Source organism: Saccopteryx bilineata, chromosome 1 (genome assembly GCF_036850765.1).
Source record: "Saccopteryx bilineata isolate mSacBil1 chromosome 1, mSacBil1_pri_phased_curated, whole genome shotgun sequence".
Classification (NCBI taxonomy): Eukaryota; Metazoa; Chordata; class Mammalia; order Chiroptera; family Emballonuridae; genus Saccopteryx; species Saccopteryx bilineata.
In genome coordinates, this window is record NC_089490.1 from 110,506,719 (window position 1) to 110,533,524 (window position 26,806).

Below are 26,806 nucleotides of genomic sequence, written 5' to 3' on the forward strand. Positions count from 1 at the left end.
TTGAGCATGGTAGCTGTCTTGAACCCAACGTCACTGGTTTGAATTCAAAGGTTACCGGTTTGATCCTAAAGTTGCTAGCTTGAGCAAGGATTGATTCACTGGCTCAGCTGGAGCCCCCTCCCTTGGCGCCCCAGTTAAGGCAAGCATGAGAAGCAATCAATGAACTAAAGTGAAGCAGCTACAAGTTGATGCTTCTCATCTCTCTCCTCCTGTCTGTCTCTCTCCTTCGCTTAAAAAAAAGGCAAAATACTGAATACTAATAGATGTAACTTATTAGCTCAAATTATGAAATATTAGATGGGACAGAAAGAAAAATGAACTTACACTTTATGGTGTTTAGTGTATAAAGGAAGTTAGAAAATAAAAATGGATTTTTAATTTTTAAGTCAGAGAATAAAGCTTAAAGAAACTTTTGAAAAATAAAGTACACAAAAAATACTTTTAAATAGAATTATACTTCAGTCAATCAGTTGACAAGTAGGTAGAACAAAAAGGTGATGTTTTTCTCTCTCCCTCTCCCTCTCTATCTACCTTCGTGTTGCTCTCTTCCTTCCTCTCTCTTTCTCTAAAATATTGTGTACTTCATAAATGATATATATTCTGTTCTCAGAGATAATATTTTCTTAGCATTCTTCTCCTTTCCATATTTTGAATTCTGAGTCCTTGAAGATTGCTTTTTGATCATGGTGCTAACTGAAGGCTAATTGAGTCTTACATGAAATGAACATACTCTACAGTGTACTGTAAGTTTTGGATGTTTTTGTGTTTATATACATGTTTGTATTGAAATTAAGATAGAAGGACACCGAACAAAATGTTAACAATACCTATTAGTTAGTATTATTATCTAATAATATAATGTGTTATTATTTTTTTATAAATTTAAAATTATTTCAGGATTAAATGAGGTAATACCTGCAAATGCTTAACACAATGTTGACATCTTGCCAAGTGTTCAATAATTTGAGTGAATTAATATTTTAAAATTGGAGAAGCTAATTTGTACAGTGACATAATCATAGTCGATTCTGTTGATTGTGAAAGATTTAAAAATTAGTGAAATATTTATAATAATGGAGCAGATGTGTTTTATGCTGAAAATAATTATTACATTATATAATTGTTTTGAAAAGATAAATTGCTGTTCAAAAGTATAATAGTGAAAAAAGAATTAAGAAGTAGATCAGAGACAACTTTATGATCAAGTGGAGAAAGTAGTACTAGGAAGATCTGAAGAAAATTAGACGGGTTCACAAATGTGAGAAGCTAGAGTCTAAGCGAATACTTTCAAGCTCTCATATTCCAATCACAACCGTGTTGAGTGTTGAGCTTTCCAGATGCCTGTTTCTCAGTGAACTCTAGCAGTTGGAGAGAGAAGAATAAAATGAAAAATGACCACACAAAACCAATAAGGGCATATAGCCAGAACATGAAAACATTACTCTTTCACACCTTGTGGTAATCTTTTGATTACACTCATTCTGTTTTATCATTTCTATAAAAACATATTTTTACATCAAAATCAATTTCCGGTTAATCATCATTTCTCTATTCTAGAACCCAATGAAAAAATTTTGCAAATGTGCCAACTCAAATGTGTTTTTTTGAATAAATTAAATCCACAATTGAAATATATTTCTTCACTGTGTTTTCATTCTATTGAATGGTGGAAACAGGTAAAACTATTTCAATCTTTTTCAACTGAGATAAGATCTATGTATTTCAACCACATAGTCATGGTTCACCCATTACACCATGGGCAATGTGATATCAGACTACTGAAGAGAAAGCTAATATATTTCTGTTTTTTGTAATTAGAACACAGACTAGAGGGGAAGGGAACCAAAAATCATTAAAGCCTGAAGATTTGTCTAAGTATATTTTATTTATGCTGGAATAAACTGAAAAAGAGACTATGAAAATATTATAGAAAACTGTTTCAAAAAATAAAGCAAATGTTTTAGATATGTTTTAAAAGAACCAGGGCTCGAGTGGCTTTCACTCCAATAAAGCTCAAGACCTTAAATTTTACTATTCAAACATTTTTCAGATGCATGTGGGGAGACTATTAGTGTTCATGTATTTTCACTTAGCTAATATTATAGTAGTTTACAAGATGAATGTAAAATTCTCATAAAGTACAATTTCCATTGAAAGCCCATAACATTATTTTCTGAAATAGAGATTATATTTAGATTCTTACTATTTGACTATTTGGTGGTGGTTGTCATAGTGGTTATAGTGATCTTTTTTTTTTTTAATGTGCACTTTGAATTCTATGCAAAATCAGCACAGCCTTTAAATTAACTTTCCCACTCAGCTCCTCTGTTAAAAAAATAACGGCCTTCTTCCATGAAAGGATGCAGATGGTGAAATCTGAAGATTAAATGTAAACTGTTTTCTCACATCTCTGTGTAGCTGACCAGTACTGAAGGCTCATGGGTAACAAGAGCAGATAAGAAAGGGAGCGCAAAAGAATCGCCTTGTGCTCCAGCTCACCCACATCCAGTCCATCTGCTTGCAGGGCCACCTCTTCCATCTGGACCAGACTCCACTGCTATCAACAATTCTCCCACACTGACACAGGTATCACCAACTATCTCTACAGCTGTGGGCTCAGCACCTCTCGTTGTTATCAGTGCCACTTGATTGCATTTACAGAGCAAAAAGAATAATTTTTTTTTGAAATCTGTTACATTCATTCTTGCAGGCTCATGAGCTGAGCAATTCAGATTTAAAAATTGTTTTGCAAGTAAATTTCTTCCTATGAAGTTTTCTTGGTTTAACGTTGAATATAGCTTTGTTAACAAATATTTCAATATATTTATTGGATTAACAAATGCGTAGAAAGAGCATATCATTGAGGACAGGATATGGGTAATTAAGTAATTATGTAATCAATTATTATTTTTTTGATTCTCTAAATTACATCTGTCTCTAAACTTTGCTATTTATGTGATACATGTTCACATTCTTGATATATTCTAGATGAGGTAAAGGATTTTTAAAGGCATTATAAATATATTTCTGTTTTCTTATGATGTTATCTTGTGTGAAATAATTAAATGTCATAGTGAATATTATAAACACACTGAAGTTTATATATTTGTTACTCATAAAATATAACAATGGAGCATGATGTTGAGCAAATAAAAATATGCAAAAGGGTTTAAGTTGATGGTACATGGGTAACTAGTGGACATAAGAATGTTTAAACTTTTTCTGTAATCAGAATTCTATTCCATATAAATTTCTGTATATTTAAATAATATTTAAAGTACTTAAAACAAGTTAATTTACTTTTAATTTGCAAGTAAAATCAATATTTCAAAGTAATTAGTTGCTTTTAGCATATGCCTTCAAATTTATGGCATACCTCAACTCACCCAATAGGAGTGCCTGTTAATCAACGTGCATTCCATTTTAAGGAATTCATTTCTAACACCATGTTAGTAGAGATGGCAACAATCTTTAGGAGATTATAGGAAGCAAATGCCTATGAGTCTTTACAAAAGTGAAGATAAATTTTAAAAAAATATATCAGGAGAGCTCATGAAGGAGAAATTTTATATTAATCCATTATGTAACATGATATAACTTTAAATACAAATGACTCATAAAATTTTACTTGGTACTTTTCTGGACAGGGACAATGTTTAAGTGTAGTATAAAAATTTCATAAATCATAGCATTTTTAACCTATTAAAATTAAATTTTATGTTTGGAGAAGTCCAGGTATAGCAAGTAAAATATCAATATCCAAGTATCTAAAGAGAGAGAATAACTGATTATTTTAAAAAAGGGAAAGAAAATAATTGATTGTAAAAATTTTTCTTAAAAAAAATGACAAAGGTAAAATCATTCATCAGTAGTTATATGACATGAAATATAATATAATTATGCATAGAGAACGTAGAAAGGATAGAACCTAAAAACCTTGAAAAAAAAAGAAAAAGACTATCAATTTGTGCCTTTTATATTTGTATCTTAAAATTTTCCAGAAATGAATGAAAAAAATTTAACATATGCAGATGTAAAATATCGTCCTTCTAAGAAGCAAAAACAAAAAAAAAGTGAGTATTATTTTCCATTCCTATTGAATCTTGATATAATTTTCTGTTCTTTGTTAAATCATTTCTCTAAAGATTTTCATCATAATTTACCACATGACATATTATATCTAACTTATTTTTCAGATTTTGTCATTTAAAAAATTTACCCAATGGACGTTACCTAGAAAGAAGAAAACAATTACAAAGATTTCTTTTATTTGAGAAATAAAATCTTTTGTCAATTCTATTCACACATATTAATAGCCTAATGCTTTGTGAGAAAAAGCGTGACTATTAAGCAGTAACCACATCTCTGTTTTAATCTCCAGAGATAAAAGAGCAGCATATTTATTCAGATGTGAAAACATCTGCTTCATAGTCCAGTCAGACGAAGATAACAAGACCTCGATCATCTAAAGAAAAAGGTAGAGTTTATGTAGAGGACCAGCTTATATGTCCTCAAATTGCAGAGCCTATGTGTACATAATTCAAGTAAAATGTGGCAGAAAACTCTGTTCTGAAGTAGTGTTCCAGTTTCATGAGGTTTTTTAAATCATATTTTATAATTTAAGCTCCTTCAGAAAAAGCAGTATTGAAAATTAAATATCCAGAGATTGAATGTAGTTTGAGTTCTGTACACATACATGCATTACGGAGTAAATAGGAAAAGCGTTTCTTTTCAACTTCTTTGGAAACAATTGTGACTCTCCTGATATCACTATCACTTATTCTACAAAGTTTCAAGAGACAATATTTAGTGAACATGATCTGATACAAAGGTAGGATTATAATTTCTTCTCTACAATAGCTGTGGTTAATCTTACTGTTGAAGGACACTAGTGAGAAAGGCTCCAATGAGAAAATTGTTATGTGTATGCAAGCATATGATATCTCCAAAATAATATATATCTTTTGATTTGGAATCAATAAAAATGACTTATTTAAAAGTATATTTACATTTTTAAAACCAAGTACATAAATCTAATATTTCTTTGTATTCATAAATCATTGAGATAAATTAGGGAATTATTTTGGTAAAGTTAGAATAAATGATTTCCTCAAGAGAACACAGGGATAGAATCGAAAGCAGAACCCAGGCATCTAATTCTCAGTCTATTGTTGGTTCCAATTGGTCAGTATTCAATTTAAATTATGATTTCAAATCTGAAGACATTCAAAAGGTAAGGTTTTTAATTTATGGAGTCTCCTTGTAAACTCTCCTCTTTAATTCAGTCCTCTATTTGCTGAGTTCCTCAATCTCTCTTTTCCTCCCTTCACTTTTATTTACCTGGTGCCTCATTCTTGGAATCCTCTGTTTCTTTCTCCTTTTAACAACTGGAATCTTGGGATTCATGGGTAAGTTAAACAAGACCTGTGGCCTAAATCACTTATCTTTTTCTTAGGAGTCACTATTTTTACTAGTATTTCTCTCCTACTAGTTCCATAGCCATGATCTCCATTTCTACCGAGGAAACCCCTCCTCCTGCCTTCATCACGAATGTAATCATTTGGCCATTTCAAAGTTCATTAAAAGCTTCTGGTGTTTTTTGTTTGTGTGTGTTTTTGTTTGTTCTTGTTTTTTGTTTTTTACATATAATGCCTGAATTGTATCCAGGATATTGCCAGGAATGGTATAATGAGCATTTGCTGCTGGTTGATCATGCTGTGTGCACATTAACTTTCTTTCTCCTCTCTGACATTTTTTTAATTACTGTCAAGTCCTCTTGGAACCTTCATTCTGAAGCTCAAATTTACTTTTCTAATTATTTATTCTTATAAATGCCTAATTCAGTTCAACATATTTTTCTCCTATAATATTGTAATTGCCTCCTAATAAGTCTAACATCAACAGACTCCAAAATCCTGTTGACATTGGCACAAAAACTTCTCCAGATATATTTCTGATCATGTCCTTAAAATGCTGAGAAATCATTAATGGTTTTTTCATTCTCCACTGAATTATGTTAAAATTCCCCTACTTATATTTGCTTTTATAATCATAATCTTACTTAAACCAAACAATTTTAAGTTTTACTCATGTTTAATTAGCTTCAACTTATTCTAGATCACCTGCTGTTTCCCGCACTTTCTCTAAGCTTCTTTGTCCTGGCACATTTGGTCATTCTGTTCCCTCACTGCACAGCTTTCTGCCTACAGCCCATCTCTGCCTATGCATTTCATACCCGTTTTATAAAATATGGATTATTCACTTTTGAGTTAATGTTTGTTAAGTGATATGAGGTGAATATGAGCCATTTTTCCATTTATTCAGTTCTTTAATATTTCTCCAAAGTCATTTAATTTTTAAGAGTAGATTTTTACACTACCTTTTAAAAATTTATTTCTGCGTATTCTATTATTTTTAAGCTATTATAAATATTTTCTCTTAATTTATTTTTAACATTGCTGTTAGTATAAAGAAATATGGTTATATTTCTATATTGCTCTTACACCATGTAGCATTGTAGATCACTAGCTCTTAGTAGTTTTAGTGAATGTCTTCAGATTTTCTCCGTAAACTATCTGGATAGTTTTATGTCATTTCTTGGATAATTTAACTAATTAACACCTTTAAGTTCCATGATGAATAAAATTGGTGACATGCATATTGTCATCTTGTTTCTAATATTAGGGGAAGAGCATTCAGCCTTTCAACCAGAAGATATAGCTTTGAGCATGTACACAATTGCCTAGAGATGACAGTGATTTTAGCAAAGTCTTCTTTGACTCTGTCTTTCCCCGATCTCACTTAAGACGGTTAAGATACCTGCTTGCATTGGTATCACAGCCATCTGTTAGACTCTACTAATTGCTGGCTGATGACTCTAGTTTTTGACGATGTTCTGAGGAATAAACTCCCCCAAAGTCTAATCTAATTTGGCTTGTCTTTTTTTCAGGGGTAGTATTTGAAACCAGTCTTTGACATTTGTATTCACCCCAAGAAGGCTTTTTTTTTTAGCTATGTCTTCCGTTCTATCCAATAAATTGACTCAACTATTTTTAAAATGATTGCTTTCATGGAGATATAAACCTCTTCTTAGCTCTTTACAACCATTCCCTATTCCTCACGTCCCACCTCCACTACAGTCCCTTCAATGTCCATGGTTATCAAGAGCATCCTTAGGCTTAAACTTTCCAGATCAAATAAAATTACTTCCTTTGGGAAAATTTAAAGCTCCTTATCTAATGACATGCTTGAAACAGAGACAGTGGCCCACTTTTCTGGGTAACACCTTTGCTTTATGAGCCAGGTCATGGAAGGAAGGGAGAGTAACTTCTGGTTTTTTCGGCTTGCCTTTCTCCTACTGAGAGATAGTCTGGAATGTGAGCTCAGATGAGAGCAAACAAAGCTCCAATATTCTTGACCTACTCCAACCAAAAGAGCTCTCCTCTACTCTATAGGTATGGGTTGGGTGGAGGGGAGGAGCTCCAACCCCATAGCCACATTGCCTAGAATTTAACTTATGCAACATAGAACTAGGAGGAATAAAAAATGCTGGAGAGATAGCCTTAGCTCATGATGTCTATGTAGAGATATCATAGACTGGGACCTGAGAGGAAAAGGAGCTTACTTTTTCTGGGGACAACCACTTATAGTGTATACTCCATGATGTTGACCTCAGGTGGGGTAAGAGAACAGGATATGACTCAAGTTGTACAGACTCTTACTGTTCTTATCATGATTTAGTCGCTATTTCTTAATTTAAAATATACCTTTAAGACAAGTTTTGAATATATTAAATGTTTTGTTTTGTTTCTTTTCATAATAATTGATTTCATATTGTCTGTTTTGCTAAGCTTATCATGCCACCATTCTGAGAGGGGCATTGTGTATTTTTAATTTTAATGTACTTTTTAGAAGTAAAACCTGATATTTTTATGACATGATATTTGTTTGTCTTTCCATTCTTATCTCCCTAAAATCCCTTATGTGAAACCTATCTTTTGATGTACTGAATAACTTTGGATTACATTACTTTAATATTTCATGTTTACTCCATTTGTTTACTTTAGAAAACTATTGCAACAAACTAGAATTTTGGTGTCTTTTTCACTTTTTTGCCTTTCTTTCATACATAGAGAAAAGACAAATTTAAGATGGACATTAACATGTGAAGTCTTACTGATTGCATCACAATATTCTACACTTTCCAGTTAGTCATTCAACTCTCTGCTGAGTTCTAGCAGCAACACTCAATATTCTTTGTATTACCATTTACATAGTACTCTAACTGCTCACTCTGGGCATCACAATGAGTGAATTTCTTGAGGACAGAATCTTTGCATAATTCATTGTTCTGTCATCAAGTTTCACTAAAAAGTGTTTTCATTAATCAATGTATTTTTAACAAATGATAGATGTCTGTGTAAATTATATGCTGAGAGGAAATGCCTAAAGTGGACACAAATAAAAATACCCCTTACTCTTCACCATTGACTAATATATTAAAATTAAAATGCTCCTTTTTATTCAATGCCATGTTATATTCTCCTTGAGCTAATGATGTTGAGTAAAGTTTTCCAGGCTCATCAGAAATGCCAAACACAGAAATCGCCATTGGACTGCAGAATAAAGGAAGACAATTCCACATTTAAAAACCTAACTCCCAAAGAGGAACCACCTAACACAGGTATGCAGGTAAATGGATTGAAGACTGAGACCAACAAGTGTTTCTCAGTTTCCCTCAATCATCTGATATTCTGCTTAAATTGAATATTCTTATAGAATAAACAATTGTGAAATCCAAATTTCTTCTTTATTTAATTGAACAAAAATAAATCACCTGTCCTTGAGGTTAGATTTTTCTATATGCATAATATTATATTTTTTAAAGTAGTACCAGTTCAACAGAAAAACAAACAAAAAACCTAGGTTTTCATTACCAGACCCTGTATTCATTATTTGGACCTTTATTATGGGTATGTAGATCAGGTACTAAGTTTAGATTATCTCTGTACCTACAGATTTTATTAAGTCGAAAGCAGTAATTTTCAAACTTTTCTACACATGTCACATATAAGGTGATTACAAAAATTTGGCAGCGCTTCAAAAAATATATTATTGTCAATCTGACAAAAAAATTAAGTATAATTTTGATTCATTCATCCCATACAGCTATTGATTTTTTAGCTGTCATTTTTTTTTTTGTATTTTTCTGAAGCTGGAAACGGGGAGAGACAGTCAGACCGACCCCCGCATGCGCCAGATCGGGATCCACCTGGCACGTCCACCAAGGGTGACGCTCTGCCCCTCCCAGGCATCGCTCTGCCACGACCAGAGCAACTTTAGCGCCTGGGGCAGAGGCCAAGGAGCCATCCCCAGCGCCCGGGCCATCTTTGCTCCAATGGAGCCTTGGTTGAGGGAGGGGAAGAAAGAGACAGAGAGGAAGGGGGGGTGGAGAAGCAAATGGGCGCTTCTCCTATGTGCCCTGGCCGGGAATGGAACCCGGGTCCCCCGCACGCCAGGCCGACGCACTACTGCTGTGCAAACCGGCCAGGGCCTAGCTGTCATTTTTTACTTGACAATCTAAGGGAAAAGAGGCCAGTGCTCCTCAATAAATAGTCAGGTACCCCATGTTTTACAATTTCTTGTGACATCCCAGTCTGCCATTGCGGTTGAAAATCACTGGTCTAGCCTGACCAGGTGGTGGCACAGAAGATAAAGCTACGGCTTGGGATGCAGAGGATCCAAGTTTGGAATCCCGAGGTTGCTGGCTTGAGCACAGGTTGGCTGGCTTTAGTGTGGATCATAGACATGACCCCATGGTCTAACTAGCTTGATCCCAAAGGTCGCTGGCATGAAGCCCAAGGTCACTTGTTTGATCCCAAGGTTGCTGGCTGGAGCAAGGAGTCACTTCATCTACTGTAGCCCCCCCGGTCAAGGCACATATGAGAAAGCAATCAAAGAACAACTAAGATGCTGCAGTGAAGAATTGATGCTTCTCATCTCTTTTCCTTCTTGTCTCTCTGATCTTATCTGTCCATCCTTTGTTCCTCTCTCTCTCTCTTTCTCTCTCTCTCTCTGTCTCTCTTGCTAAAAGAGAGAGAGAGAATCACTGGACTAGATAGTACAAAGAAACACTTCTCATTGTAAAGTTCTTTCAGTTTGAGTTGTGAGGAAAAATATCAATCTTCTTAGAAAATTTCTTTAAAATTTGTAATAATATTATTCATAGACTTGGAGAAATATAAGTAATAAAACTCTTTAACCAGGCAAGAGCATTTTTTAGTAATCTGAAAGAAACTTATCAGTCTCATAAAGCAAATGGTTTAAGAAGGACTAAGTAGGATTTCTCAACATCTCCACATCTTTTCAGGAGACACACTAACTGGTCTGGCAATATCTTTTGTTTTCAAGGAAATAAGATCAGGATGTGTGAATATAAATGGTCATGTGATAGAAACAGTTGTTATTATTTTTCGGATGAACTTAAGAACTTTGAAGACAGTAAGAAATTCTGCAATGAAATGGACTCCACACTTGTTAAGATAGACGATGAAAAAGAACTGGTGATGTATATCTTTGTTTTCCACCTCACACCGTACAGGGGTGGGCAAAAGTAGCTTTAGAGTTGTAATAAAAATAACTAATACAATAATTAGTAAATAAAATACAAGAAAATGGTTTTTCATATACAAAATTATAAACCTATCTTTTCTCACCTGTATTTATTTGGCCATTAGTTATTGGCTAAATCTCAATGCTTCACAATATTTGAGTGTCTCAGCACTGTGTACATTAGTAACCTAACTCAGATCCAAAGTGCTTATGGTAAAGTCAGAAACACAAATGGAAATTAAATTATAATTTTATTTAATTCATCTAACTCCTCCATAAGTAGAATTTCCACAAGAGAGCAAATATAAAGTCAAAAATGATGCTGTTAGAAAAATATTTGCCTTAAAATACGTTATTTTATGAAGAATTGTATATCTTATATTGATAATTTTATAGAAGTTTAGCTTCAGCTCCTCTTAAAAAAAGCATCTTACCACTTAAAAAAGTTATAAAATATAACATTACCACTGAGTTAGAGGTAAAAAGAAAAACAATATGAATTTAAAGTTGATGGTCAATTATTTCTAAATTCTATTAAAATTTTAATTCGGACTAGCTTCCAAAGAAAACTGAACTGAATTATTTCATAATCTTTATCATTTTATTTTGCTTTGAATACAAAATTAATTTACTATTATTTCTGAGAAAATCAATATATCTTAATAGTCCATGTCAAGATCAATTTTTAAATATTCGGTCAAAGTAGATTAAAAACACTAGATCACTCTTAGTGATTGGATAATCTAATTATTCATATTTATGGCTTTCAACAACTCAAGAGTCACTATAAAAGAATATAAATTTAAAAACCATCCAGAAAACAAAGAAAAATTTGAATCCAGAAAATAAACATTTGTAAAGTCTGAATTAATCTTATTATTAGTACAACAGATAACTGCCTGTATGGCAATAGATGTTAACTAGACAATGTGGTGATCATTTTGTATATGTACAAATAGAAGCTTACTACATTGTATACCTGAAATTAATATAAACTCTTATATCAATATATTTCCATTTTTAACCAGAAAATTGCAATTGCTGGTAATAAAATAAATTTTTAAAAATCCATTTTGCTTACTGACAAAGAGCTTATATAAAAATATATACATTGAAAATTGGCCAAGTCCCAGATAGACCGGTTGGTTGGAGCATCCTCCCGAAGTACTGAGGTTTCTGGTTCAATCCCTGGGTCAGGGCACATACAGGAATAGATCAATTATCCTGTCTGTGTGTGTCTCTCTCCCTTCCTCTCTCTCTAAAATTAATAAAAAGATAACGTTAAAACAAGTGGCCTGCTAAGGGAGCAAATGTGATATTTCAGATTTTCTATCTCTGTTTATCATAAATTAATAATGACATTTTAGAGATAAAAATATATAAGATTTAAATGAATGGTGACCAGATTTTTAGAAATACTTATATAACTATACTAAACCCACCCTGAATTCTTACAGAAATATTAGAGAAAGAGTGAAAAGTGTGAGCTTTCACACCTGGAGCCCAAAGCAGAAATCAGACTTTCCTCAGACCTCATTTTTAAGCTACAGCCATAGTATTGAAAGCAAATTAAAAGATTTCAGTAAGTCTAAATAAATATAGGTAAATTAAGAGAGTAGTTTTTTTGTCACAATTATGCCTCTATATTTAAAAAAATACCAAAAACTGAGCTTCCATTATTTTACAATTTAAATAAGATCAGGATGAAGATGATCTCTATATTTTTGGTTTTTCACAATAATAAAAATCTCAACAAGATTATCTTTATTTTAGAATTATAAAAGGATTCTTACTCATAAAGCATGTTTATTTTATAACAGAAGTTCATTTGAAGCCAATTACACTCTCTCTCTTGGATTGGGTTGTACCGTAAAGGAATCAGCAGTCAATGGATATGGGAAGATGGCTCACGACCATTTACAGAAATGTAAGTCTCTAGAATAGAAGCAAAGTAAGAATTTCTATAATCACAGATTTTGGTTTACATTTCAGAAAGTGTACAGGGAAAAATGCACACACACATATATATATAAGCATGTATACATACATATATATGTACATACACGTACACACACATATCGTAACGACTTAAACTCAGTAAATGAAGGAGTCTTTACAGCTTTTTCAACTTCATGCCTATATTTCTCTTAAGGTACTCTTTCACAGACCCTAGGGCACCGAGAGTATATGTCTATAAAGTAAGAAAAACCTATCACCTTAAATTTGCTGAATATCTTTTATTGTGTCTGCAATAGTGAATGAATGTTTTACATCATTTATATGCTTCTATTTTATGTTAAGCTATTTTGAAGATTCTAAGACAGGAAACTGTGCAAGGATGACAACAGAAGGGAAGATTGTTTCTTCTTATGATTACAAACGCTCGCACTATGTATGTGAGAAGAAAATTGGTTGTCTTGTGACCTAACAATGAGAACACAACAAAAACAACAGAAGACTCTTGGAAGTTCTAGGGTTTCTGTTTCATTTCAGATATCTTTGATTTTCTGTACCAGTATTTAAGCCTCTGCTTGATTTGAGGCTGGAATAATTGGTACATCATGAAGAGTTATGTCAGACACATAGTCTGCCCCTCTGCTGTGAAGACCGCCAATTGACAATGAGCATGAGCACAGGTTGGTGGGGTAAAAGAGTGTGAGTGATCCTGATGGAGGTTAGGAAGCAGAGTTCTGTATACCCTATGCCTGCAACTCACACAGACTTCTCAAGCAGTCCTACAAAATCAGTCACTGTAATGCACGTTGCGGCTGGGAATTATTGCCAACTGTCATTAAAGTTATTATTCTGTGAGGGTGTATGCATTTGTTTCATTCCTTACTTTTCCAGACAACGATAATAGAGTATATTAGAAAGAGAATAGTATTTTAAATTAGATATGAGTTTAAGATCTGCACCACAACGAATATGTGTTCTCTGGCAAGTTTGAACTTCGGAGTCTTAGTTTTCTTATTAGTAGGAAAATTATAATGCTGTTTTTGCAAAATGACAGTACCATCAGCAGTGTATAAAAGTTCCATTTGCTTGCACATTTCCAGAATTCAATATTGTCAGTTTTAAAAATCATTTCAATAAGAGTGTAGTATAATTTAATGGTGATTTTTAATTTGTATTTCTCAAATAAATGTTGCTAATCATCTTTTCACGTTTTTGTCAACCACATATCTTCTATAATATAATGTTAATTAAAATATTTTTAAATTTATTTTGGGTTGTTTGTTATGTTATTATTGAGTTACAAAGTTATTTATATATTTTGAGTACTGGTATTTTATCAGACATGTTTTATAAATATTATTATATTGTCTTTCAATTTTATCTTTCATTTTCTTAATTCATTCTTTATAACAAGGTTTAAGGAGTTTTTTTGTGTCCTAAAAAATTTTAAATTAACCAGAGGTTGAAACTTTTTGTCCTATGTTCTCTTCTAAAAGTTAAAGTTAACATTAAATTCTATACTTCATTTCATGTTCATTTCTGTATATGATGCAAGTACAGGTTGAGTTCTTTTTTAAAAAATTTTGCATATAAATGACTATTTCAGCACCACTTTTTAAAACAACACTATTATTCTATTGAAATATCATAGCATTTTTGTCAGAAATCAACTGACTATATGTGGATGGATCTATTTCAAATCTCTATTCGGTTTCATTGATTGGTATTTATCTTCTTTCACCAAGATCTTGGTTATTTTTTAAATTTATAGTCTTTGTGTGTTTACTTCAATTTTATATACTTATTTTATTTGTTAATTTATTTGATTGAATTAGTTCTCCAAACGATACATTTTTCAACTGTACAACTCAATATGACACAATCTACATTCATGTCTGGGACACGTGGGTGCTGCGTATAAAAATCTTTTAAAAAATTTTGTACTAAAAAATTTTTCCCTTTTCATTGAATTTATTGGGTTAACAAAATTATGCAGGTTTCAGGTGCACAATTCTACAACACATCATCTGTATACAGTATTGTATGTGCACCACTGCAAGTCTAGCCTCAGTTCATCAATCACCATTGATCACCCCGTACCTCCTCCACTGACCTCAACTGCACCTCACTCCAGAAGTCAGCACACAGTTGTTGGAGTTTGTGAATTTTTTCTCTTTTTTTTCCTTTTTGTCAATACCTTTACCTCCTCACCCAGCCACCACAACCTACAACAAACCTGTTCTCTATGAGCCTGGGTCTATTTGATTTCTTATCTTTTTTCAAGTACAGTTTACATACAATGTTAACTTGTATTAGATTCATGTGTACAGCATATTTTATAGTAAGTTGAACTACAATACAATACTTTGTGTTTTCTCAAAGGTGTTTTAATTTTTTTTCCCCCGAAAAGTAAAGTTTCCCTAGAGGCCATATTTTGATTATAATTCCATACCCCAGTAAAAGTAACAAGGGCTGCTGGAGAAATGGCTGATTTTAAGATGGGGATAGGAAATATAAAAGGTGAGCCTGGAGCATTCTGTGGTGCTGGACAATAGGAAGTGCCTAACATAACAGCGTGTGTCAAAGGGTGGCGCAGTGGATAGAACGTTGGACTGGGATGCGGAGGACCAAGGTTCAAGACCCCGAGGTTGCCAGCTTGAGTGTGGGCTCCTCTTGTTTGAGCAAAGCTCACCAGCTTGGATGCAAGGACACTGGCTTGAGCAAGGGGTTACTCGGTCTGCTGAAGGCCCACAGTCAAGGCACATATGAGAAAGCCATCAATGAACAACTAAGGTATCACAACAAAAAACTAATGATTGATACTTCTCATCTTGCACCCTTCCTGTCTGTCTGTCCCTCTCTCTGACTCAATCTTTCTCTGTAAAAAAAAAAAAAAAAGGATATGACAACCAGGTAAAAATTTCCCGTAGCCAAAGCTAAAACAATTTGAGCAACAAAAAATGCATCATTGAATTCTAACTCAAAATAAAAAAGTTTCGGTGAATTCATAAGAGTAAATAATGATTGAGTAAATAAATAAATAAATAAATAAATAAGGGAGAGGAGACAAATCTCCTGTGCTGAAAAATTCTTCATCAGGTAGTTACTCGTGTTTCAAGGAAGTGAGGCTGGACTCCTCACTCCTCAAACCAGTTGTTCTCAAACACTTTGAAGTTGGGACGCATTTAAAATCCTAAAAATAATTGTAGGCGCACTATATACCAATTTCTGAGAAATATGTTATCATAAGTCAAATATTAAAGAAAAAAATATAAAGTCCAAGTGTGCTTTTACTGTAATTAAACAAAATAAATATGACAAAATTAAAATTATTCTGACATTAAAAAACATTTTTATGTTACATTTTTTGAGTTATATTTTTAAAATTCATAAAAAAGAGGGGTTAAAAAATTTTAAAAATGACAAAAATGTTATATAGATAGATAGATAGATATAGATATAGAAACATTCTTAGTAAGATTTAGTAAATTCAGCAGGTCCCAGTGAGAATGTGTTAAGTTTTTTCATTCTTGTGTTATGAGAAACATGAGCTTGATGTGTCCTAATGATTTCCTCAATGTTTGGGCATATATTTGAAAGACAAACTCTCACTTTCTTGTCAATACATTAAAGAATTACTCTCTTTTTACTCTTAATTGTGTTGAGTACAGAAAACCCCCACCATACATATCATCTCAACTTGACACCAAACATAGGATAGAAGAAATTTGCCTCCAATCTTTCCGGGGAATATGGGGTTAGTGTAAACAATCCAGCATCACAGCTTAACAGCCTTTTGCAACCTAATCAGACAAGTGAGGTGAGCAGTTAGAAACACTGTCAGCTTACAGCCAATTCCCCATACCTATGTCCCCCAAAAATCTAAACTCCAAAATCCCTGATTTTTTTTGGTCCCCAACAGGCACATATTTCTCTGGAATACCATATGGAGCACCTAGAAATCTTCTAGGGTGCACCAGTGTGCACTCGCGCACACTTTGAGAATCACTGCCTTAAACACTTATTTTACATTTAGTTTTTTTATCTTTTTATTTCTAATTTTACTATTTTCTCTTCTGAATTTTGTTATTTCCTCACTTTGCATGATTTGGTTGCTGTTTTTTCTTTTTCTAGTTATTCAGGGTGGAAGCTGAGATTATTGATTTGTTCAACTCTTCAATATCCTTAGTAATTTATGACTATATATGCTATTGGTTACTAAAAGAGTGTTTAAGTCTTCTACTATTGTGGATTTCTAAATTTTTCTTTTCAGTTCTATCAAGGTTATATTTTATTTTAGATATAGTTCTAAAGTACATAGAACATTATAACAGATACAAGGATCTAACCTTAAAAATATAATAAATACTGATATCTTATATATTTGCTTCAGATCCAGATATCATTAAGAAGGACACTGTACTCCTCCCCAAGCCCATTCACTTTCTGATACATGTACAACTTGTATCTTGAAGTTTATGTGTATCTTTGTTCATGATTTCATATTTGAATACATATTAACAACTCTTATGTATTCCATGACTACATGTGTACTACTATGTATTGATTTATATGACATAATTATGAATGAGCGATATTCAAAATAGAAGAATATCTAAATGATGATTATCACTATGCACGATCTGTGCTGTTATTTTATTCAGCATTATGTCTCCCAACTTCTACCCATATTGATGTAAGTAAATTTAGAACTTCATTTTAAGCTCAGTTCAGAATTCCTTTGTATGAAATCCATAAGAGTTCATTCATTTGTTTCTCTGCTCTGAGACATCTCAAGTATTTCTCATTTTTCTCTACCAATATTGCTGCAATAAACATCTCTGTCAATAGGTGAAATTGCTTATTCTTATAATTGGTCTGGGTTTTTTTTTTAGCATTCAAGTTGTCTTTTATATTATTACATTAAATAAGTTTCTTAAAAATCTAAATACAGTCCTTTTATTGTTGTTTTTGTTATATATAATTTAAATATCTTCTTTAATTTTTTAGTGTTTTTTTTTAGCTTTCTCTGTTTATTTGTTTTGAAATATCATAGACTCACAAGATTTTGTAAATATAGGACAGAGAAATCATATGTATCTTACACCCAGATTTCCACAAAGGTAGTATCATATATAACTTTGAACATTTGCATGACAACTTACATATAAAATGTATGATAATATAAAAACTAGGAAATTACCATTAGAACAATCAGTGGACCTATTACTTTGATTTTATCAGTTTTGTTTGTTTAATTTTTAATCATTATAAAACAGGCATAACAGAAAATTTAGCATCTTTAATACTTTTAAGTAAAATGTTCGTGTTACCTATATTCACATTATTGTGCAATTAATCTCCAATATTATCTTGCAAAACTGAAATTGCAATAATTCCCACTTCCCCCTTTGCCAGAGTCCTCAGAAACCACCGTTCTACTTTCTTTCTCACTGAATTTGACTACTGCAGACACTTCATGGAAGTGAATAAAAAATTACATTTGTCTTTGATTGGCTAATTTCACATAACATAATGTCCTAAAGTTTCATCCACGTTGTAGTATATGTCTGAATTTCCATTCTATATAAGGCTACATAATATTTCATTGTATGTACATACTACTTTTTGTTTACCCATTCATTTACAAATGGAGACCTGGATTGATTCCACTTTTTGCCTAATGTGAACAATGCTGCTATGAACATGATGTACAAACATCAGTTTAGGACTTCATTTCCATTGGATACATATGAATAAAAGAATTGTTGAATCATATGGTAGCTCTTTTTTGAGGAACAAACATACTGTTTTTCACAGCAGCTGTAACACCCCACTCTTCACTAGCATTACACACTGGTTTCAATTTCTCCACATCATTTCCAACACTCATTACTTTCTGAGATATTTTTGCTTTGATAGTTTCAATTGTTCTGCTTTTCCTCCCAGTTTCATTGTGATATAATTGACATACAAAACTTTACAAGTTTAAGGTATACAGAATAATGACCTGACTAATATTGTGAAATGATTACCACAATAAATTTGATAACAGTTGTCATGTCACATAGAGACCAAATATGTGTATGTATATATATGTTTTGTTTGTGATAATAACTCTTAAGATTGCGGATTATTTCACCAAAAAGAGGCTGGAGGAGGAAGGAGAGAGGACTACTAGACCTAAGCTACTCTAAGGGGAACACAACTTGATTACATTCCCCTGAGAAAAGCATTCCATCATTTACCATTAATACACTTGTGGAAAATCAGTTGATTAGAGAAGAAAGATGGCGATAAAGTAGGTGGATTTTCCAACTACCAAATCCTAACAGTTGTATTACAATTTATTTTAAGAAGTCATCTTGAAAAACCAACTTTGGACTAAACTCAGAGGAATCTATAACCAAGTATCACTGAAGAAGCCACACCGAGATAAGTAGAAAGCCCGGAGGGACTCTCACAGCGGGATGGATTGCCGTGAGAGGTGTGGGTCCTCAGCTCCTGACCCATAGGCCCACTTAGAGCCCCAGAGCCAAGAAGAGGTGTCCAGACAGCATTTACTAATGAAAAGAACAGGATTTCTGTCCGGGAGAAAGAAACACACCTCTCTGATGTGGACTCTGTTTAAAGGGACTGCACATAAAACCTCGTTCTAAGACACTTACCTGGGGCTCTGGCGAGAGAGAGCTGAGAGGACTGGAGTTGCAGAAGGAGAGTGTAAAGTGGGAGGCCCAGGGAGAGACATGTGGGGATGGCCACCAGAACCATATGCTGAATCATTCTCCAGTACTGCAGTGACCATCTTTCTTGGGCAGCATCTCCTTTGTGTGGCATCAGCCTAGGAAACAGCAGCTGCTTTGCCCTCGGGAGTTTCTCCTATCCCAAGGATAGCGATGGGTTGTTCTGAGAGGCCAGGAAACAAGGGGTGGCATCAGTGACTCAGTTTTCTGGTGCTGAGACTGGATCTTCCCACCACGCTCTCCTGAGTCTATGACTGGTGCTTCCACCTCAAAAGAAACTCAGCTGAAACTGTCCTGAGAGGGGACAGAGTGTGCCTCTGGGTCTAAGAGGCCACATCAACTGGACTCCTGGGGCCACACTTTACTAGGGTCTGAGAAAAGTCTAGACAGACTGTCACTTGGGGCCAAGGGGCAGATCACACACACCACCCTTCTTAATCCCAGAATTGCTGCAGACTCTAGACTCTCCCACAGGTTTTTTTTAGTGAATGAGCCCAACATGCAGCTAGTAGACAGGCTGCAAGTGGTGAGACTTAGGGAAACTTGGCCGTTTGATTGGAATTTCCCTCAGGACCAAAGTGGGTAAAAGTCATCCAAGGACTTCAGCTTGGTATTTCCATGTACACCTGGGCACAGCAGAAGCAGCCACAAACTCTGAATTGACTGTGGCTCCAAGAACGTTGCTGAAGGCCCATCACAGGCAGTTTTTCCCACTGGTCTGCACTGGATTCCTGCTTAGGAGGCCCAGAGCTGGTACATACAGAGGCCAGCTGTGGAAAGCATTGGACCAGGACGTAACAACCCTTACTAGAGAGGTATTCTAAGGAAAAGCTCGTCACACCAGGCCCAGCTAAGGAGAGTTCCACTCTCTCTGATCAGCACCAGCACAGTGGCTCTTGTGCATTGGAAAGGGAAGAGCTTCATACTCAACCATCCTGGGCACTGGATATTCTGTCCTCTTAGTCTAGAGTCCTCAAGGGGAAGGAAGAGAGGCTTGAAGTTTGGATATTTAAGTGTGGGTCCCTATGAGTCTATTGATGGATCTGGTCAAGGAGCTTAGGCACATTTGGGAGGGACAGAGTCAGCCCCAGGAGAGGACTTTCTCATTCTCCTCCCTGAGACTGAGGTCTCAACAGCTAAAAAAACTTCTGCATAATGGATTGTCAGCCACACTCAGTCTGAACCTACTGCTCGTCTTATTGGTGAGAAATAAAATTTGACTATCCAGCAGTGGCTGAGAGATAAAGATTTGGAGTGGGGGGCCACATTGTCAATACTAAGCTCCTGACCAAGAGACTCCTGAAATATGGAGTCCCACAAATGTTTCATTTACAACCTGAGCTGCATTAAACAACTAAGCATGCAACCTTTAGAGGCGTTGTTTGAGTGAGGCCAATCTGAGCCCACACTACAATCCTACTACAGAAGAATCTCTGGGAATATCAGGCAGCTGCAAGAAGATAAGGAGGAGCTGAAAAGTGGAGACAAATCTCAAAGAGCATGGGGCTTTTAAGAAGCTGTTATCATCCCTAAGCAGGAAGAAGCTGATCCTTATACAAAAGTTGGTTCCTGGCCCTGGCCGGTTGGCTCAGCGATACAGCGTCAGCCTGGCGTGCGGGGGACACGGGTTCGATTCCAGGCCAGGGCACATAGGAGAAGCACCCATTTGCTTCTCCACCCCTACCCCCTCCTTCCTCTCTGTCTCTCTCTTCCCCTCCCACAGCGAGGCTCCATTGGAGCAAAGATGGCCCGGGCACTGGGGATGGCTCCTTGGCCTCTGCCCCAGGCGCTAGAGTGGCTCTGGTCGCGGCAGAGTGACGTTCCGGAGGGGCAGAGCATCGCCCCCTGGCGGGCAGAGCGTCGCCCCCTGGTAGGCGTGCTGGGTGGATCCCGGTCGGGTGCATGGGGAGTCTGTCTGACTGCCTATCCCCATTTCTAGCTTCAGAAAAATACAAAAAAAAAAAAGAAGAAATAACCTGTTTGAAGAAATTATAGCTGAAAATTTCTCTAAATTGATGAATGAAAAGTCACACAAGTTCAAGAAGCACAGAGAGTTCCATTAAAGAGGAACTGAAGGAGGCCTATAGTGAGACACATCATAATTAAAGTGTCAGAATTAAGAGACCAAGAAACAATTCTAAAAGCTACAAGAGAAAAGCAGTTAATTACCTACAGAGGGGCCCCCATAAGGATGACATCCTACTTCTCAACAGAAACACTTGAGGCCAGAAGGGCCTTTAGAAATATTGAGTGATTGGCAAGAAATATTTAAAGTGATGCAAAGCAAGAACCTACAATCAAACCTTCTTTTTCCAGCAAAGCTATCATTAAAAATTGAAGAAAAAATAAAAAGCTTTCCAAACAGAAAAAACACTCAAAAAATTTATACAACCAAAATAGTACTGCAAGAAATGTTAAGGGGCCTACTGTAAAAAGAGTAAATAAAAAAAAAAAAACGTGAAAAAGATGATTGTAAACTTAAAGAATAAAATGGCAATAAACAACTACATATCAATAATAACCTTAAATGTAAAAAGATTAAAATCTCCAATCAAAAGACAACAGGTAGCTGCATGGATAAGAAAATAGGACCCACACATATGCTGTCTACAAGACACCAAACTCAGAATAAAAAGATACATATAGACTAAGAGTGAAGGGATGTAAAACAGTGTTTCACACAAATAGAAATTTTAAAAAAGCTGATGTTGCAATACTTCTTATCTGACAGAATAGACTTTAAAACAAAGGCTCTGGTAAGGTATAAAGAAGGCCACTACATTATGATAAATGGAGCAATCCAATAGGAGGATATAACCATTGTAAATATTTATGCGCCTAACATAGGAGCACCTAAATATATAAAGCAGATTTTGATGGATATAAAGGGCTAGATCAACAGCAATACTATAATAGTACGGGATTTTAATAACCCACTGACATCAATGGGTAGATCCTCCAGATAAAAAAATTAACAAAGAAACAGCGGCTTCAAATGACAAATTAGATCAACTGGATTTAATAGATATCTTCAGAACCTTTCACCCCAAGGCAGAAGGAAAACATTCTTTTCAAGTGCTCATGGTATATTCTCTAGGATAGACTACATGTTAGGACACAAAATGAGTCTCAATAAATTTAAGAAGATTGAAATCATATCAAACGTTTTCTCTGATAACAATAGAATGAAACTAGAAATCAACTACAATAGAAAAACTGAAAAACATTCAATCACTTGGAGGCTAAATAGCATGTTATTAAATAACAAATGGGTTAACAATGAGATCAAGGAAAAATAAAAAAATTTCCTTGAAACAAATGAAAATGAACATAAAACAATTCAAAATTTATGGCACACAGCAAAAGCAGTCCTGAAGGAAGTTTATAGCATTATAGGAATATGTCAAGAAGCAACAAAAAGCTCAAATAAACAACTGAACCCTGCATCTAAAAGAACTAGAAAAACAAACAACAATAAAGCCCAGAGGATGGAGAAGGAAGGAAATAATAAAGATCAGAGCAAAAATATAAATGCCATAGAGGCTAAAAAAACAATAAAGAAGATAGATGAAACCAAGAGCTGGTAAGTTGAAAAGGTAAACAAGATTGATGAATCTTTAACCAGACTCATCAAGAAAAAAAAGAGAGAGGATTCAAATAAATAAAATTAGAAATGAAAGTGGAGAAGTAACAACTGACACCACAGAAATACAAAGGATTTTAACAAAATACTACGAAGATCTGTATGCCAAAAATTGGACAACCGAGGCAAAATGGATAAATTTCTAGAAACATATAATCTTCCAAAACTCAATCTGGAAGAATGAGAAAACTTAAACAGACCAATTACAACAAATGAAATTGAAACAGTTACCAGAAAATTCTCAGCAAACAAAAGTCCTGGACCAGATGTCTTCACAGGCAAAATTTTTCAAATATTCAAAGAAAACCTAACACCAATCCTTCTCAAGCTACTTCAAAAAATGCAAGAAGAGGGAAGACTTCCTAGTTCCTTTTATGACGCAAACATAATCCTCATTCCATAACCAGGTAAAAACACTACAAAGAAAGAAAACTATAGGCCAATATCCCTGATGAACTTAGATGCTCAAATTCTCAACAAAATATTAGCAAACTAGATGCAGTCATACATGAAAAAATCATACATTATGATTAAGTGGGATTTATTCTGGGGAGGTAAGGCTGGTACAATATTCAAATATCAATCAATGTGATTCATCACATAAACAAAAGAAAGAAGAAAAATCACATGATAATATCAATAGATGCAGAAAACATTTGATAAAATCCAGCACCCATTTACGATAAAAATCAGCAAAGTAGGGAAACAAGGAACATACCTCAACATGATAAAGGCCATCGATGACAAAACCAGGGACAACATTATACTCAATGGGCAAAAATTAAAGCAATGCCCTTAAGATCAGGAAGAAGGCACTTTTATTCAACATAGTTCTGGAAGTCCTAGCCACAGCACTCAGACAAGAAGAAAAAATAAAAGGCATCAAACTTGGAAAAGAAGAAGTAAAACTCTATTTGTTGATGATATGATACTGTACATAGAAAATCCTAAAGTCCCAGTCAAAAAATGAATAGATATGATAAATGAATTAAGCAAGGTGGCAAGATAAAAAATTAATATTTGGAAATCAGTGCCATTTTTATACACCAAAAATAAACTGTCTGAAAAATGAATTAAGGAAACAATCACTTTCACCATTGCAATACACAAAAAAATACAGTACCTAGGTGTAAATTTAACCAAAGAGGTAGAGCATTTGAACTTGGAAAATTATAAAGCATCTATCAAAGAATACAAGGAAGATATAAACAATTAGAAGAATATACCTTGTTCATGGATAGGAAGAATATACCTCATTAAAATGTCTATATTACCCAAGGCAATCTATACATTCAATGCAATTTCTACTAAAATACCAATGGCATATGTGAAAGATATAAAACAAATATTCCAAAAATTTATATGGAATTAAAAAGAACACGAATAGCCTCAGCAATCCTGAAAAAAAAAAGAATAAAGTGGGAGGTATCACACTACCTGATATCAAGTTATACTACAAGGCCATTGTACTCAAAATACTTGGTACTAGCATAAGAACAAGCATATAGATCAATGGAACAGAACAGAGAATCTAGAAAGAAATCCACACTATTATGGACAATTGATATTTGACAAAGGAGGTAAGAGCATACAATGGAGTAAAGACAGCCTCTTTAAAAAATGATGTTGGGAAAATTGGACAGCTACCTGTAAAAAAATGAAACTAGACCACCAACTTACACCATTCTCAAAAAACAAAAAAAAAAACTCAAATTGGATAAAAGACTTAAATGTAAGCTGTGAAACCATAAGTATCTTAGAAGAAAACATAGGCAGTAAGTGCTCTGACATCTCTTGAAGCAATATATTTGCTGATTTATTTCCACGGGCAAATGAAATAAAAGACAGGATAAACAAATGAGACTATATCAAAATAAAAATCTTTTGCACAGCTAAAGACAATTTGAACAGAATAAAAAGACAAACCACACAATGGGAGAACATATTTGAAAATACATCTGATAAGGGGTTAATAACCAAAATTTATAAAGAACTTGTAAAACTTAACACCAGGATGATAAACAATCCAATCAAAAAACGGGCAGAAGTAATGAATAGACACTTCTCCAAAGAGGACATACAGATGGCCAATAGACAGATGAAAAAATGTTCAACATCACTAACATTTAGAGAAATGAAAATTAAAACACAATGAGATATTATTTCACACCTCTCAGAATGGCACTCATTAACAAAACAACACATAATAAATGCTGGCGAGGATGTGGAGAAAAGTGAACCCTCCTGTACTGCTGGTGGGAATGCAGACTGGTGCAGCCACTGTGGAAAACAGTATGGAGATTCCTCAAAAAATTAAAAATGGAACTAACTTTTGACCCAGCCATCCCATTTTTAGGAATGTATTCCAAAAACACCATATCACTGATTCAATAGAAGAAATGCACCCCCATGTTTATGGCAGCATTGTTCACAATAGCAAAGATCTGGAAACAGCCCTAGTATCCATTAATGGACGAGTGGATTAAGAAGCAGTGGTACATATATATAAAATGGAAAAGTATGGGGCCATGAAAAAGAAGGAAATCTTATCTTTTGTGACAACAGGGATAGACCTGGAAACTATTATGTTAAGTGAAATAAGCCAGGCAGAGAAAGAAAAATATCATATGACCTCACTCATTTGAGGAATCCAATAAATAATGTGAACTGAGGAACAGAATTGAGACAGAGGAGGGATCTAAGGGACCAGAGGAAAAGAGGACAGAAGGAAAGGGGATGATAATATGGGATAAACCTGAAGAGAAGGGGGGGGGCTTCAGGCGGAAGGGGGAAAAGAAGATGTTGAGAGGAATACAGGGGAGGAGGGGATGCATTCGAGACACTAGAATCTATGTAAACACAGTAAATAAAATCAATTAAAAATCAAATCAGATATGATATCCCCATCACACACACAAAAAAAGGCATAAAGTGAATACAGCAAAATCTGATCTAAGAATTATAATATCATGATCTGATGAAAGCCTGTGACCACCTCTGATCTGTTCCCTCGTCACCCTTCACCCCTCACATACTCAGTGCATTGGTCATGTAGCAAACTTTCCTATCCAGTTTTCCAGCGTAGACAGGTACCCACTAATGGCATGCACACCTGCGCATGATTTTAACTTTATGTACATGGAATGACAAAGCATGTCCTTTATCTCAACACTCTTTCCCCACTAGTCATTATCCATGAAAGCAGTCTTGAGACCCAGAGGGCAAAGCTCAGACCATGAGGAAGCCAAGTGCAACTCCTTCCAGGGTCAAGCTGCTCTGAGCTGTGAGGGGTCAAAACTGACTCCCTCAGAAGGGAATGAGCTTCCTATTCCTAGGGCTAAGCAAACAAAGCTCTAGCAGAGAGGCAGGGGAAATGGACTCAGGAGCCACTGTCTGTCCATAAGACCCTTCATCTTAGGATCTCCCATGAAACCTTAGGGTCTCTCCTGTACACACTAGATCTCCCATGAAATTCTCAGGGAAGCTGTAGGGTTGGTCCAGCCCAATGTCAACAGATGTGATACATGTGCCAACAGAGAACAATTGTTTGTAACAATGTTCTGGAAAAGATGCCCTGAAAAACTCCAACCCCCTGGTTCCCAAAGCAATCAAAGCAGCCCAATGCACCTGGCCCCCTCCCAGGCCTGTATGTGAAATTAGTATCTTCCTCTCACATAATCATTCTTTATTCCTTGGCTACAGTGTCCTCTCCCAATTTCTGTCTCTGATAACCCAAATTTCTTCTGCTCCCTCAGGCTCCAAAAGGGTCAATAGTGCCCTGTCTGCCCACCCTTGGCACCCACCCAGGCATAGAATATAGTCCATCAACACAGCCTCAGGCCCTGCACATTCT

General features: G+C 34.9%; 1 protein-coding gene and 1 long non-coding RNA gene across 3 annotated transcripts; both read left to right on the plus strand.

The window, feature by feature from the left end:
- Positions 1-2,449: 2,449 nt before the first annotated feature.
- Positions 2,450-4,477, plus strand: LOC136320029 (uncharacterized). The gene is made up of 3 exons (XR_010728254.1): positions 2,450-2,586; positions 4,002-4,073; positions 4,382-4,477. It is a non-coding gene; the product is annotated as an uncharacterized lncRNA (long non-coding RNA).
- Positions 4,478-5,336: 859 nt separating this feature from the next.
- LOC136320031 (C-type lectin domain family 7 member A-like) lies at positions 5,337-13,782 on the plus strand. 2 transcript variants are annotated; one of them, XM_066253178.1, is made up of 6 exons: positions 5,337-5,408; positions 8,570-8,683; positions 10,411-10,562; positions 12,432-12,538; positions 12,764-12,809; positions 12,913-13,782. In XM_066253178.1, exons 1-4 carry the CDS (start codon positions 5,405-5,407, stop codon positions 12,441-12,443), a joined length of 282 nt encoding a protein of 93 aa, XP_066109275.1. In that variant the 5' UTR covers positions 5,337-5,404; the 3' UTR covers positions 12,444-12,538; positions 12,764-12,809; positions 12,913-13,782. The 2 variants fall into 2 exon arrangements, with proteins under 2 accessions (XP_066109275.1, XP_066109274.1); XM_066253177.1 differs by lacking the exon at positions 12,764-12,809.
- The last annotated feature ends 13,024 nt before the right edge of the window (positions 13,783-26,806 follow it).

Bases quoted from the DNA above. Each gene is read 5' to 3' on its own strand.
- LOC136320031 (XM_066253178.1), top strand. The intron at 8,684-10,410 runs GTATGCAGGTAA...TTTGTTTTCAAG, and splicing joins AGAGGAACCACCTAACACAG to GAAATAAGATCAGGATGTGT.